At 35.1% G+C, this 15516-nt stretch overlaps 3 protein-coding genes across 4 annotated transcripts; 1 reads left to right on the forward strand and 2 right to left on the reverse strand.

Annotated features, from left to right (window-relative positions):
• Positions 1 to 2601: 2601 nt before the first annotated feature.
• On the reverse strand, positions 2602 to 5491 carry LOC106169371 (centromere protein H-like). The gene is made up of 7 exons (XM_013548811.2): positions 5205 to 5491; positions 4973 to 5021; positions 4560 to 4631; positions 4278 to 4373; positions 3998 to 4061; positions 3593 to 3747; positions 2602 to 3149 (listed from the first exon to the last, which is right to left on the reverse strand). The coding sequence occupies exons 1-7, from the start codon at positions 5329 to 5331 to the stop codon at positions 2999 to 3001; spliced, it is 714 nt and encodes a 237-aa protein (XP_013404265.2). The 5' UTR covers positions 5332 to 5491; the 3' UTR covers positions 2602 to 2998.
• Positions 5492 to 5665: 174 nt separating this feature from the next.
• Positions 5666 to 10044, forward strand: LOC106169370 (uncharacterized). 2 transcript variants are annotated; one of them, XM_013548809.2, is made up of 7 exons: positions 5666 to 5842; positions 6191 to 6461; positions 6760 to 6963; positions 7448 to 7587; positions 7834 to 7994; positions 8244 to 8361; positions 8649 to 10044. In XM_013548809.2, the coding sequence occupies exons 1-7, from the start codon at positions 5810 to 5812 to the stop codon at positions 8889 to 8891; spliced, it is 1170 nt and encodes a 389-aa protein (XP_013404263.2). In that variant the 5' UTR covers positions 5666 to 5809; the 3' UTR covers positions 8892 to 10044. The 2 variants fall into 2 exon arrangements, with proteins under 2 accessions (XP_013404263.2, XP_013404264.2); XM_013548810.2 differs by having other exon boundaries at positions 5668 to 5800.
• Positions 10045 to 10336: 292 nt separating this feature from the next.
• Positions 10337 to 15496, reverse strand: LOC106169377 (alpha-galactosidase MYORG). The gene is made up of 3 exons (XM_013548823.3): positions 15200 to 15496; positions 14551 to 14816; positions 10337 to 13476 (listed from the first exon to the last, which is right to left on the reverse strand). The coding sequence occupies exons 2-3, from the start codon at positions 14794 to 14796 to the stop codon at positions 11443 to 11445; spliced, it is 2280 nt and encodes a 759-aa protein (XP_013404277.2). The 5' UTR covers positions 14797 to 14816; positions 15200 to 15496; the 3' UTR covers positions 10337 to 11442.
• Positions 15497 to 15516: the final 20 nt, after the last annotated feature.

The following is a 15516-nucleotide window of genomic DNA, read 5'->3' on the forward strand; positions in this document are numbered from 1 at the left end:
TAACGTTCACCTCGCGTGTAAAGAACAGGAAAGAGCGAGGAATCGCATCTTAATTATTATACCTGATCACGTTGGGAATCGGATTTTTTGGCACGCGAAAAGTTTTTTTATTTAATAATTCTAGGTATTCCAGGTAAGATTGGCTGCGCTCGGATTCTGAGAATACCCACTGACCTATTTCATAGGTGAATCGGATTCAAGACAAACATTTTGTAATTAACGCTACGCATATGGTTTTTTTTAGCAACTTCATGGTAATCAAAATAAAGTACACAAGAGATCGTGTGCAACAACACGTAACTTCTCGGAATTAAATTGGCAACAGAGAAAAAGAGTTTCAAAAGAAATTAAGATCAGTTGGTTGGAAAAGTTGGGGGGTTTATCGATATATCAAGAAACTTGTCTTTAGAGGACTTAAAGTTGCATTAAAAGGTTCCTGACCACGTGCAGTATATAGGTGAAAAGTTGTCAGAGTATCAGAGGACACCTTTGGGGGAATTCAAATAAATTTTCCATTACAACTGTTCCATTACTGTTTTAGAATTCGAGACCAGACAATACATTTGAACTTCATGTTTAAGAATTCAGTCTTTTCGGTTTTAAGTGGTTGTGAATGTAAAGGACCTTATTGAATTATAAGAGCTACAGTTCGTATTGGACTAATTTTATCATGTCGAAGATATTTCCCATCAATGATATATCGACTTACAGGCTCAGGAGAGAATTCGTGCGAAATACATCATGAAATGAGCATATATCGTACTTGTGATATTCTCCCTTCATTGCCCTTGGTCACTTATTCATTCCAAACTCCATATCCAAATAATCAAAAACCATTACCTTCTTTCGACATCACAACTAACATAGCTTCTAGAAGATACATAATGGCAATGTGCAAAAAATAAAAATAAATAAAAATAAATAAATAAATAAATAAATAAATAAATAAATAAATAATAATAATGATTATAATAAAAATAATAATAAAAACTCCTTTTTATACAGTATTCCAAAAATGTTACCCATTCTGATTGTAGTTTTTTTTAAATGCGAGTACTGTTTAATAATTAATGACAAACTCAATCCATGCACGGTGTAGCAAATAGTTACGTCTAAAACTGGTTAGAAAGGGGTAGCTACCGACCTACGGTGATAATTTTTAGCAGATAAATTGTCAATAGAATGTTAACACAGACTTCAATCCCTTTAACCCCCCCCCCCCCCATAAAAAGATATAACTGTAAATAACTTTTTGCACAGGTAGAAAGCAATAGACAAGATAGAATAGCATAAGACGACGTATGAGCAAGGCCACTGTATCGATCGTCTCAACAAGATGAAACCACAGTGACATTTTAATGACTCTTTCATTATGTGGCGTCGACCCGACCAGAGCACAGAGTAGTCGTAGAATTTGAAGAATGCATCTAGACTCCAATTAATTTTCACGTGTTTACCTCAACACAAAGCATTTATGCAACGTTCATGTGAGGTTGTAAGAAAACCCGTCTTATAGAACAAGTAAAGTAAGTAAATGTAAAATAAATTAAGTAAGAACTATATATCTGGGGAAAAAGAAATTACATTTTATAGTCAATAGGGATTCTTCCAAGTAGAACAAAAACGATTTTGACAGTGCCCTCTATCCAACAATCACTGAAGATGAAAGAACATGTGGTACAGGTTTGATTTTTCTATTTGCTCACAATCAGACTGGCAACACATTAATGCAGGTGTACCACAAGGCACAAAACTTGGTCCAGTTTTATTTGTCATTATGATTAACGATCTGAGCACCAAATGTGACACATTCAAATATGTACATGTAGATGACACCACATTTCTAAGCTACGGGAATACCAAACTGCAGGACAATCTCCCTGATGCAACAACAGAACTCACTCTCTGGACCCATGTTAATAAACTAACAATAAATACTACCAAGACCAAAGAGATATTTGATTTCTCCAAAAAAAGGACACAAAACTACACCCTTACTAGTAGATAATCAAAGGATTGAGAGAGTGGGGTCTGCTGCCTTTTAAGGGTTAGGATCAGTAGTGATATGAGCTGGGAAGGTCTCATCTGTAACATTTGTTACAAAGCAAGTAAAAGGCTACACAATCTTAAACTTTTGAAAAGAGCAGGCATTCCAACCAATGAACTTGTAAGCTTTTACACATCAGTAATCAGACCTTCATTAGAATATGCATGTCAGGTGTGGCACCCAGGTCTCACACAACAACAAGTTGATAAAATTGAATCCATCCAGATTAGAGCATGTAAGATTATATTCCCAGAGCTGCCCTATGATGTAGCACTTGAAACGTGTAAACTTATCACTCTTGTTTGTAGAAGAGATGAACTATCTAAAACATTATTGCATAACATGTACTCCGAAGGACACAAAATCCATCATTTGCTACCAGAGATAAATGAAAGTTCCTACACTTTGCACCGGGTTTATAAGTACACTGGGCCAAAACTGAAGACTGAACGATCATCCAAAACTTTTATCCCATGGGCTTTATCAAATTTTAAGAACTGAGGCTTTTATGAAGTTTTAATGTGTATTGAATCATTTTAACACTTACAAGTATATTTTAGGATTGTGCATCTCACCACTATTTGTTTTTATTGTAAAATCCAACTTTTTAAGTTGCAAATAAATACATATTATCATTATTATTATGTGTATTCTCCAAAGGTTGCAACTTACGATATCTTTAACTTTTAACCTTGTCTTATGCGACTCTGCATTAACAATACATAAAACACTTGACATTTTTCTTTGTTTACCATATCTAGGGGAAGATACTTTATGAATCAGGAAATTATCTGGTTTAGCTGAGCACAGCTGATTACAACAAGAAATGCCCACGTCAGAACAGATTCTTTTTCAGTCAATTCCTTAAAATGTTAAATTTTTAATTTTATGAAAAAAGAAAAAAAAAAGAAGCGTCTTGCATGTCACAATTAAATATTGCTGTCAAAAGTCTTATAAATCTAATGGTTGTCCTAAACTTATGACCAGTTTTTTCAATTTTTCATCTTCTGCCCAGTGTATTCCACTGCCAAGTATAAGTCCCTGCAAAACGTGGCGTTGCATTTCTATCTTACTGCATTCCTCTTCTAAACTACGCTTAGCACTGAAACAAACCAAAAAGTGTCATGAAAAAATCAATAATTGACCATAACAGCATAACCAAAGTTGTTGAACACACACAATAGGCTAATAAAAAACTTACATTTCAATTGTGGCTAATTCCATAACATGCCTGAGATGTTTGAAAAATGTCAGTGTATACACTATAACAGGTCCGTAGGCGATGGGGGGAGGGGGGGGAAATGTAGAAAGAGCCACACTTTTTGAGGGAAAACATCTGCTCTGCATCAAAATTTAGTTAAGATTCTATGTTATTTTCCAAGTTGGGTCAACTAAGAGGATACAAAGGTCCACTTTTTCAGACCCCCACCTCTTAAAATTGCTGGCTACAGGCCTGTTTAGTGAATTACAATAAAAATACACAATATATAAGTAGTTGAATTCATTCCAAAACTTATGACATAAGTGACACAATTAAATGCTTACTCCTGTATTTCCTCATTTTGTTGAAAATCTGCACCCCTTTGTTGTTTCTCTTCATTCTGTTTTTCTGCTTGGGCAAGCAGCTCTCTGCACTGTTTCATCATTTGCAGGCGATCCTTTTGATAGCATCCAACAGTTACATGCATGGTCTGCATAGCCTAAATATTATATATAAAGAAAGCCTTTAATATGTTGTAAGTGACACTTTTGAACATAAAAATATATAAACATTCTCAATCACATAGCTGTGGTAAATGTAGTCTTTTTCACACTTCTTGTCCATCGCTAAAATACCTACTTAGTACGTTTGGTTACAAGTCAACATTTATGTTGAAATATCAGTGAGGAAAGAGTAAGTAAAGACAGCTATGGTTTTTTATGCATAGACATCTTAAACATCACACTCACTTTGTGGATGCCTAAAATCTTGGTTACCAATTCCATCTGCCTTTGTACAAGAGGCAAAAGGGATCTGCAAACAATGACATAATTACAAATTCAAAAATATTATCTGTATCTGTATACACTGACAAATACTGATACAATCTAAAAACGGCAGAGTCAAGCTATGACAATAGGCAATGTTACCAAACACTAAAAAACAGGAAAAAATTATATAAAATATTTTTCTCATTGTATATACTGTACACATCTAATGCATGGCTCTCATTCAGACCTTACAACTTACTCTGTCTCTTTGTTTCTGGTAACTACATCTCCTGCACCTTGATCCCCATCACATGCAGAGAGCAAGTTCTGTGATAAACATTCTCCTAACTGCATTCTGAAAGATGGCAGATGGTTGTAAAAACATGGACATTTGTTTAATGATATTAAATGCACTGATATTCTAATAAAAGGCAGTATATGTCACAAGGAGCAGCATTTTTCTAGTTTAAAAATCTTTTATCGAAGAATGCCAACAGATATCAAATCATAATTTATATTAGAGGACAATAACTGGACAAACCTTTTAACAATCTGTTCCTTTTGTTTGAGGTTAGTTGAAGCATCCAACAGTTCCTTCTGCAATTCAGTTATCCTGAAAAGCAATTTGAAATGTGCTTACAAACAAGAGTCCATCATATTTGCCATATACTGTATATACACCGTATGATGTTAGAAAGCTTTTATTTTACCAGCAATCGAAACCACAATACTTTTCTTAAATATCTGCTTGATGTAATCTATAAGCATTTGTATATATAAAGTTTTTAATGAAATTATTTTTCTGCTATATATTTATAAAAGTCAACCGCTTTGAATCTCAGACAGAAGAAGATGGGGCAGTTTTTAATATTTCTCCACATACATCAAATGACTCATATTCTTTGATTACGATCTACACAACCATTCTGACTTTAAAAAATATTATTTTCATACCTCTCTTGAATCTGGTCGATGTTATTTCCTGGTCTGGCATTGTCTTTTGCTGTGGATAAAATCAAAATGATAAAACAATTGCATTAAATTTTAATGATTCTACCGTACGTTGATAAAATTTGACAGTAAAAACTACAACTAAGGAAATGTGTCAGACACTTTCATTTCTGCTAAAGCAAAATAACGCAAAAATAATTAACTGAAGAGGAGAGGGGACTTTTCAACTACATACCACTTTCAAGTTTTGCGTGGTAATCTACCATCACTGTATTTAGCCATTCCCTGGTTTTTTGTAACTGAAGAATTATTTCGTCTGCGCTCAACGATATTTCTTCATCCGACTGCTCTGGTGAAGACATTTCGCCACTTTTTCAATAGAATAAAACGTGCTCGTAATACTTAAATATCTTCAATTCATAATACATAACAGTAAAATGTCATTCATTTGCATCATTTGTTTTCCTACTTGCAGCTGCATAACACAAAATTTCCGCCAAGTAACCAGCCTAGTTCTGTGATTAAGTACGCCGAAATAAAAGCGTCTCCACCCTTGTAAAAGCAAAATAAATGTTTTTTTAACTTTTTTACTTTCAATAAAACAGGTTTTTATTTAGTCAGTACTCAAAAACTTACTGTACATTCAGATATACTTACAAATATCTCATTACACTCATTTCAATTAATAAGGAACGAGTCAACAATTAACCATCATGCCAGTCGACAGGAAGTTGAGTCATGAGCGGCAGGTTTGAAAGCCTTCTAAATTTAAAGATGCTGAGAATTCAAATTTGACCTAGTCCTGCATGATGAAAACTGATTAAAAAACTGGTATGTCTTATGCAAGTACTGACACGTAACACACTGACCCAGGTAAATGCAATCAATCGATAATTGAACACAACACCCTTTGCCGTAGCCTTCTTTGAATGAAACTTAGACCTACGAGTAAATGTCATGAGTAAAGCAGTGATGAAAAAGTGAATAAACAGAAATAGATTTTTTTTTTTTACAAATTTTGAAGAGATATTAATGGCATGGTACAAAGTTATGGTACAGAGATACTTCAATGAAAGGTGATAAATCTGCACCCTTTGCTTCACATGCAAGTTATTTTTTATTTTCATTTTATTTTCATGATACATCAATTTATCTCATTGCAATACATGGAAATAAGTATCTTAATTGACAGATGTGTAAACTAGCTCTAAATAATTTTAGGGAAATATTTCAACACTGAAAATGTCAGCAATTACCAAGTGCAAAATTATTGGGCGAGTGCAATCTGCAAAGAATGAGAATGAAGAAAATGATACCCCAGGCACTACAACTACAAATAGTAACACTAAAGTCAAATTAAGACCTCCATTTACTCCTTTACATGGGACACTATATAACATTAGACAAAGGTTGGAAGAAAGGCTCTCAGATACACCAGCAGAAGTGGAAGACAAGACTAGTCCTGGATTGGCAAGGTTAAGGAAAACACCAGGTCAGGCAGCTGATCATGAGGCATATCATTTTTAAATTGATTAATATACATGTATATTGAAACTTTATTGCAACTAAATGTCATGTATTGCAGCATACTCTTTTGTGGATTATTTTAACATTTAATATTTTTAATGGCAATATATCTTCAAAAATAGTTACAGGTTACATTTTATGTGGTGCCCCATTGTTTGATGGTATTTGTTATACCTTTGTTCATATTGATTTACACATGTCATGTGGCTTATAACACTATGAAATGTGCATATTTGATGAATGCGTATTAAACTAAATTTCAGCCTGTATAAAGGCACGCCAGCAATCCCTCATTCGGAAGCACCAAGTGGCCAAAGATAAAATTGACAATCTGAATGTAGGGGGAGGGGTAAGCATGTGGCCTCAGATGGAAACTATGAGATTGACCCAAGGTGAAACCTTGCAGCTCCTGGCAGTGTGCATTGGACTGTTCACTTCAACTGTGGTGCTTTTTTATTTTTTGCATGGTAAGAAATCACACTAAGGGACCATTCCCAGACCCTATCGAACTAACTGTGGATTGATCTATCTCAGAGGGGATTCTCACTAAATTGCAATCAACTGAAGTGGCTTAGATGTCTGTCACCCCTGAAGCTGCTAGGAGGTAACTAATTATCCCTTCAGCTTCAGTAGGTGTGCTAGACATCTAAGCTGCTTAAGCTGAAAGTGATCCTGTTAGATCAATCTAGGTATAATGGGAACCCAGTCTAAAGAGTTGATGCTTAAGTCAGGCTTTTTTACATTAAAGTACCAAATATGTTTCTAAGAGTAGACATTTTTTAATCAAATTAAATGAAGCATCTGAAGATGTTTTATTTTGAAGTCACTGATTTTATAGAATTATACTTTCATGTCTTTTTGATAAAAGAAACAATAATGTACTAATGTATGAAGTCACTAAAATGTGACATGTTTCTAGGATAAAATAATCTTCACCCTCCTTTGTTTCAGGTTCAGAGCTACAAAGATTGAAATACTATGACAGAGAACTGCATGAATTCTATAGTCGGCACCCTCTAGTTGTAAATAAAGACAATCATAGCTTTACTGCAAGTGTGCTTAAGTGGCATACGAGTTACAGAAGACTTTTAGTAAGTAACTGTGGGAAATAGAGATACACCAAATTGTGCGATTCCGGAAGCATGCATACTAACATTAGCACTTATGTTAATCCTATTTGCAAATATTGTGTGCAAGTAGGTTATTTTAAATTCATTTTAGGCAAAGCAGAAATACAAAAACACATTTGTATTGAATTATCTGTATTACATGTATTTTAAAGCCAAAACATACATATGCTAACACAGGAAATATTTTTTTCATTTTTTTATGTTTAGGCAGAGATTCAAGACTCCTTTGCTATATCCCTAATGGACACTCCTTGGAGTTACAAATTATGTGTGTTACTCTATGTCTGTGGGATAGGAATATTGCTGTATTATTTGATGGACAACATGGTTGCGAAAAGCAAATTAACACCAAGAAGAATTAAGAAATGGTGAGTTTGTAATGGTTATCAGTGAAGAAAAAAGGCATTATCATGCTGAAGTGTCAATGATTTCTAGAAAGAACAGATCTGGATATAAAACTTCATGCTTGCACACCAGTTCATTAGCTTTGTAAATATAAGATTTGAAATTAAAAGTCAGAAAAGCTGTGATTCTTTACACTAAGATTTTTTGTTACTTGTCAATATGTTATGAGTGTTTTTTTCAGTTTTCTGTAGCATGTTTTGACTTTCCTTCAGGGTTTCCCTTCTGACAGTAACTGCTACCTGGACTCTACTAATGTTAAAGCTGTTGATCTATGCTCTGAGGGTTGAACTGGCTGTAGAAAGCAATGTCCATATGCTTATGAAGGAATTGGTAATTAGACCCAATTTAGTCTTTAACTTTTGATACTTTTAGCATTTTATGAGAACCATATAATTTTATAGACAAGATGAGGGGCATATTTACATCAGGTTGTCCACTTGATTGTTCATTTTGCTCTATTTGTCTGTTCTTTGTCTTGTTATGTCAGAAAATTTGAAATTGAAGGGATCTAGGACCCTCAAATTCGGAACTCTAGCCTTAAATTGGACTCCTGGATGAGAAAGCAAGCGATCCACGTTGACAAAATAGCAATTAACTTTATTTACTTATTATTTCAGGGCCATCTCATTCCAACTGACCTGGATCTAGGTAAACTTCAAGTAGTCCTTCAATACTGGAGTATGCACTGTTTTCCACCAACATCGCAAGGTGTACTAAACATTATGGGAATCCTTTCTGTGCGGGATGTAACCTACTATTTACAATACTACAGCCTTCCGATTGTAACTGCTTTAGTCACCCCTGTGTTGAAATTAGTGGTTTCTTTGAAAGAGATTTACAGTGACAAGAAGAAGACATGAATTAGGCCTATTATTTTGGAAAATCTTTGAAGTTAAATATTTAACTGTGAAGTTAAATATGTTCCCACATGTACTGAACAGTAAAGAAAAATTGTTTTTCACATGCAGGATACTTTGTGTCTTTGTCATACAAGCTGCTACAGAATGCTCTGTACTTAAGGAACTCCCTGGAGTTACAAATTTTGTGTGTTATTCTGTCTGTGAGATAAGGATATTGCTGTACATGATAACAGGGAGGTCATGAATATTTAAAGCATTTTATGTTTGAAAACCAGGTTAACCTGAACCAAGACTAATTTGCAGAGCATAAGTGCCTTTAGTCCCTTAATATGCCAACTGTTTAATTTATTTGCTTGTAACAATGTTTGCTATTTTATTTACTAAGAGATTTATTAATAAGGGAGATCTACACAGGTCTGTGGAATTCAAAGAATCATAGAATTATGTAGACTGTGCCCACAGTCACCCAACATTGCATGGGGGGATGATCCCCTCCCCATCTTTGCCAGTTGCTTTTGCCAATTGTTTTCAGACAATAGCATGATTTGTTGCAAACACTGCTGCTTATATATTATCATCAGAGGTGGCATTCACAACAGGTGATATATTCGGATTTACTGGTCCGTGGATCAAACATGGCATACCCTACATGAAAGCAAGACTGTCTAATCCTGTAATGGTCTCCCCACCTCCATACCCGCCTTCCCTTGATGGGCCTAGCAACCTCAAAGCCAAATATAATCCATGTGGAGGCAGGAAGACCATTAAAGGATTAGACAGTCTTGCTTTCATGTAGATTCCACCATATTTGATCCGCAGACAAGTAGATCTGAGGATCATCTGTTCAGAATGCAACCATATTGAGACATTAATGTATGTGTATAGTTTCACACGTTTACATGTTTGTAAGTTGTGCTTCTTGTTATATTTTCATATTTTAGAAGGTTTTCTGCCATTTTCAGTGTGCATGCATTTTTATGGCCCTTGTTGAAAAAGAGTGATCATTGCTGTAGCAATTTCAAGTTTTTCAGAGCCAGTACTTTCTAACTAACTGTGTGAGCCTTGTGTCAGCTTATTAGTACTTGGAAAGCAAAATAATATCAATCTTCATTTGAAGTATTTCATTACGGAAATAAAATTTCAGTACATTTAACTGCCAGTATTTCCAGAATAAAATTATCTCATTAATTTCAATTGCAATAATAATTTAACAGCAGTGACACATGAAATATCAGTCATCTCAGGGCAGTAGTAGGAACAGCATTAAACATGCCACATTTAGGTTTGCAATTCTTTTGGCCTTCATCATGTATTAGTCAAAGAAGAAACTAGAGTTACTTGGCAATTTTCATTTGAAACTAATATCAACTTTTAATTACATGAATGTTACACTGAAAGGTTTTTTTGTCACATACTGTAGAAATATAAACCAAATGAGAAAACAATTTGAAAATATATGATGTATTTATTCAATCTCAGCTGTTAAAATGGCAATTAACACAGTACACCATCATTAGTACAATGATTGAGATATTTCACTTATATTTATAAAACAATTACAAAAAATGCAAACACTTAATAATCATTAAATATTATGACTAACAATAAAATAACATAACTTAGCACTTTGTGCATATTTTTTTCAAAAATTGCAGCTGCGTGTTCTGATTTCACTCAAATAACAATAACAAGTTACAAAAAACCTTTCACTTATCAGTATAAAAAGGGGAAATGCATATAATTTTTTTGATACATAAATAAACTGGCATATCCTAATTTTATCTAATAAATTGCAAAAATGAGCAAGTTTTTCATATCATAATAGAAAATCTTGATTTCTGCCAATTCATTCTGATGATTGCAATCTTAATTTTACAAACTAGGGGTTGAAATGTGCATACTTTTCAAAAAAAAAAAAAAAAAAGCATTTGAATTAGATTCAATCCACCTATTCTGCATCAGTGTTAAAATGTCAGCATCGCTGTAATTCATGTAGAATTTTTCTTGCCTGAACTAATTGCACATTGGTCATTTCTGTCATGGTTGATGTACAGTATGTGTACAAACAGAACCCACTCGGGGATATCTACTAGTAGGGTCCCAAGTGATATTAAGCATTACTTCTTTTTACTGTGGACCCTCAGCTGTGAAGAACACATGCTCCAATGAGTCTGATAGCAGGCAATGGTCATCAAGTATAAACTTTCCAGGCCCGTAGCCAGCAATTTCAAAAGGGGGGTTCTTTTTCTGAAAAAGTGGACCTTTTTCCATAAAAACTTCATGTACCTAGATCAAATTTTACCCAGAGTGGACCTTTTCCCAGCAAAAGGGGTGGTTCTTTCGAACCCCCCAAACCCCCCCTGGCTACGGGCCTGCTTTCTGAAATATTCTAATGTTATATAAAACAGTTTACTATGGCAGGGTAGATAGTACCATCTTCCCCATGTGCTAGTGGTGTCCAATAGCAGCAAGTGTAAGAGGGTGATCAAAGCAATTACTTAGATCTAGGCTTATTTTAATAAAAATTAGAATTTTTGATGTAGGTCACGTTTCAAGAAACCATTGTAAAATATGCAATCTGATTCAACTCTACAAGATAGTTTTTCATCCACTTTGGACCTGTTATGGAATTTCTTTGAATTTCATCTCTCCAGATTCCCTTTGGAAAGTAGATGTCCCTGGTCTTTTTTGACTTTTCTAAAATTGGGGCAACAAGGAGGGTCTCCCCTACAAGAAACTCGGAGTCAATTGTCTGTGCAGTGTCATCTTCTGGAGCAATCCACCACAGGGGTTGGATAATTGGAGGGCATATTTGAGAACAATTCAAATCAAATAAATATGATCTGATTCTAGGTACAACGACAGTCTTATGCTTATTGATCATATCGTTAGCAATAATCACTGTCTCAGGATCCAACTCCCAAGGAGCAACAGAAAATTCCATCACGGGCATAAATGCTGCTACCTCCATCCACCTGATATACAATTCTTTATCCATAGTATTTAGGTCAGCATTTCCCCCAATAATCCCAGGGATTACAAAAGAATAACCCAATACAGATAAAGCTAGAGCTGTAGGAATGACACTTTTGAGGCCAAAGTTATAACCCCAATTAGTTTGTCTTCCAAACATTTTTATAACAATTGGCAAATGCTGTGATCTAGAGGCAGCCTCCAGCTGTACTGGCATATTTAAGTCAGCCACCATGTCTGCATACAGCTTTGTATAGAAATCAATATCACTCAAAGGATTCTCAAATGTTGGACTAGCAGGGAGCAATCCCTTGCCCCCAAAGGTAAAAGAGTCTATTCCATAGGTCTGTGCAAGGTCTCCCAGCTTCTGCTGAAACCATGCAGTAGCATCCCCATTTGTAGGGTCTAACACAGCAGCCACCTCATCATCATGGGAAAGGGTTAAGCCACTGACCTGGTTATTTGGGCCACGCACCCAGTAATTTTTGAAAACTCCTTCAACAAATGCTTTTGACTCCACATTCACAAATGGGTGGATCCACAAGGCCAACTTAAAGCCCATAGTTTTTAGTTGCCCAGATAGCATTGAGATGTTTGGGAATTTGGAGGTATCAAAAATCAAGTCCCCATGCACTGCTTGCCAGTGGTCACTGATTTCTAAGTAGCTGCTATGAAAATCATTTTCTTTGATTTTTCTCGCAAAGTCAAGCACTTTATCCTGTTTAAGCTCACCCCTGTGTGTCATTGTCCACACAGGATTGTCAATCATGGGTTTGAGTATATTATAGTTATTATTGCTTCTTGGTGTGGGTAGTAGTGACTGCAGAGCAAACTCCTGCACCTTCCTTGCATTATGACCAACACATATTCTGTACCTGAGAAAATTTGTGTCTATTCTGGTTCTGTTGATTTCTGGAAATGGGGAATCTTGGAAACGGCCATGGAGGCAAAGTTTGCTATCATTGTTTTGATTCAGACTAACATGCAAAGGGACATCATAGTCAACAACCAAAACAGCTCCTTGTGACTGTAACAGGTAACGTTCTAATACCTGCCCAAAGCGATCCCCAAGTCTATTCCTTCCTGATAGGAAAGGAGAAAGTTTTATATGCTTTTTCTCTAGTGGCCACATCTGGGGGTCAAGTTCCCCCATACCATACCAATGGCCACTGTCTAAATTAAAGCAATCTTTAGGCTCATGGAGTGGATTCAGCCCTTCCCATGAAATATTGTAGCACTTGTTTCCTCTTAAAACTTCATATTTGATTTCTAGCCTTGCATAGTATTTCCACTTCAAACATAGTTCAGTGGTTTTATCTTCTTCTAAAGAACATTTACTTGGCAGGGAATGGTATGGAATATTCAAACCAAGATTTCCCAAAAGAATGTCATCTCTTACATTGTCTTCATTTACATTGATCCGATCAATGTGTAAAACCCTAGTGTCTTCCTGAAAGCGAATTTTGCGGCCAATCTCAATAAGGTACTGTTGTTCATGATAAAAGTGGTAAATGAGGATGACTGCAATCACTATAAATACAAACAGAATTCCCACAAATGCCTTGAGTTTATATTCACGCTTTTTTCTTGGTTTTGCTGACTTGGGCGACTCCTATAAAGTAAAAAGATAAAAAACCTTTAAATTGTTTTAAAAGTCAAATCAAAGGAAGCAATATGTTGTCAAAATAAAGTTAGTCACAAAGTGTAGTAATCTTTATTTGTTGAATGGCTTCAAGTTCTACTGATATGTTTACAACATCTTTTTATGATAACTGGAAAAATCAAAACTATTATTTGATCAATCATAATTAAGTGCTGCAAATGGCGAAAAATGGCTATTTTTTTCAACTGAGCAGAAAAATAAAAACATGAATAAAAATCCAATCATTTTGATTGATAAGAATAGTGATATTGAAGTTGGATGGTGAGAAAAAGTAGGAAAAGAAATGAAACTGTCTTGACAACTTTAAATTCAATAGAACATTCCCCCTTTTTTCTTTATTTTGGAAAATACATTGTCAAATGGATCCATTTAGTTTTATCAATAAAAATAATTCATTATAAAACACTCTAAAACAATGCAGGTTTTCCTCAAAGAAAAAAATGCTTCCCCTCTTATGGATAATTTTTGCATAGGTTTTAAAATATTTTTTGCAACTTTGTATGTGATGCTGGTGAAGGCTATCATTTACACACTGTGGCATTGCCCATTCACATTTATTCAAATGCATCCACACTTCATACTAGAACAAAGCCAATTATTTATAGCTGTGGTTCAAATTTCATGGCCCTTTCAAGTGCAGTCATAAAACAAGTGTACACAGGGGTGGAGTGTAAATATAGCTAGTACTTCATCAACAAGCTCCACATATGCATCACCATGCAGATTTGTAATCAAAAACCAGTATGCCACAGGACTGGTGTCCAAACTGTTGCACCCTGCCTAATGATGGAAAGGTCACTTACAATAAATATTGGATAGCTACTAACAATTACTTTTTTTTCTGTAATGAACTTACTTGACTGGCAATTATTGGCATAAGACAAATATCACCATTCTAAAATAATTCCTGCCGGACTTTTATTGCTATTTATCACTCCTATAATTTGGAAGACAATAGGGAACACAGTTTTTATTAATTTGGTTAAATGCGCAAAATGCAATTTATCATATTTCAATTATCACCTTTGTAGCTTTTATGTCTCCATTTGTGTCTTTGTTCTTTGCATCTCCTCCTGCATTGATACTTCCTAAAGTAGGGACGACTATGGTTATTCCCTCATTATCTACATCAGCTTGATTTTCACCATTAGCTGTCGGAGTTTCATTTTCTTCTTTACTTTCATTTTCTTTTTCAACCTCTTTCTCACTCTCATCATTTTCTTCTTCAATCAGATTGCTGCCAGAATCCTTCTTTTTTGTGGATAACATGTTGAAAATTTCTTCTGGTCCTGGAATTTGAACTTAACACAGTACTTTAGATCTATGGATTAAGGCAAAACCTTAAAACAATTTTGGAATTGCAATGTTACCTCAACTTTGTGATATTAAACGTCACTTATGATAATAATTTTTGCGAGAAGTTTCACTCTTATGAGATATACATGTACTAGTGTTTGGATTTTGTTGGAAATAATATTTTTAACTGGAACTCGGTGGCAGTATAAAACCAACATCTATACAAACCCACCATAGCGTACACCATTATCGATAGGAGGAAGAAATGTCGTTCCCCGGTTATTTTCCATTTTTAAGTCGACCTTTTTTTTTTCAAAGGAAAGTGCAGTTTATCTAAATAAAAACGCCCTTTGGGATCAAGCAAAAGTCAACTTACTCTAGGAGGTTATCTGAGACACTCCGTGGGTTTTTAACTTCTGTTACTCAGGAAGGTTCCTTGTTACTGACTTCTGAGCTGACCTTGAACTTTGCTCACTCTCCCCCCCCCAACTTCCCCCCTCTTGGACTTCAGTCGCATTCTTTTCACATCATATAACAGAAATATTAGCTGATCTTTCAGTTATCATGGTGTTTTTGTGTCTGTTGATTCAAATGGTGCTTTCGAATAAGAGTGTGAACGGGCCTAAGACTTCGTGTTTACCTTACAGTGTGTACACACTACCGGTGTGTACTGGTGTGTTCGGATGTTTCCGT

This window comes from Lingula anatina, chromosome 1 (genome assembly GCF_051362555.1).
Source record: "Lingula anatina isolate TDL-2025a chromosome 1, LinAna3.0, whole genome shotgun sequence".
Classification (NCBI taxonomy): domain Eukaryota; kingdom Metazoa; phylum Brachiopoda; class Lingulata; order Lingulida; family Lingulidae; genus Lingula; species Lingula anatina.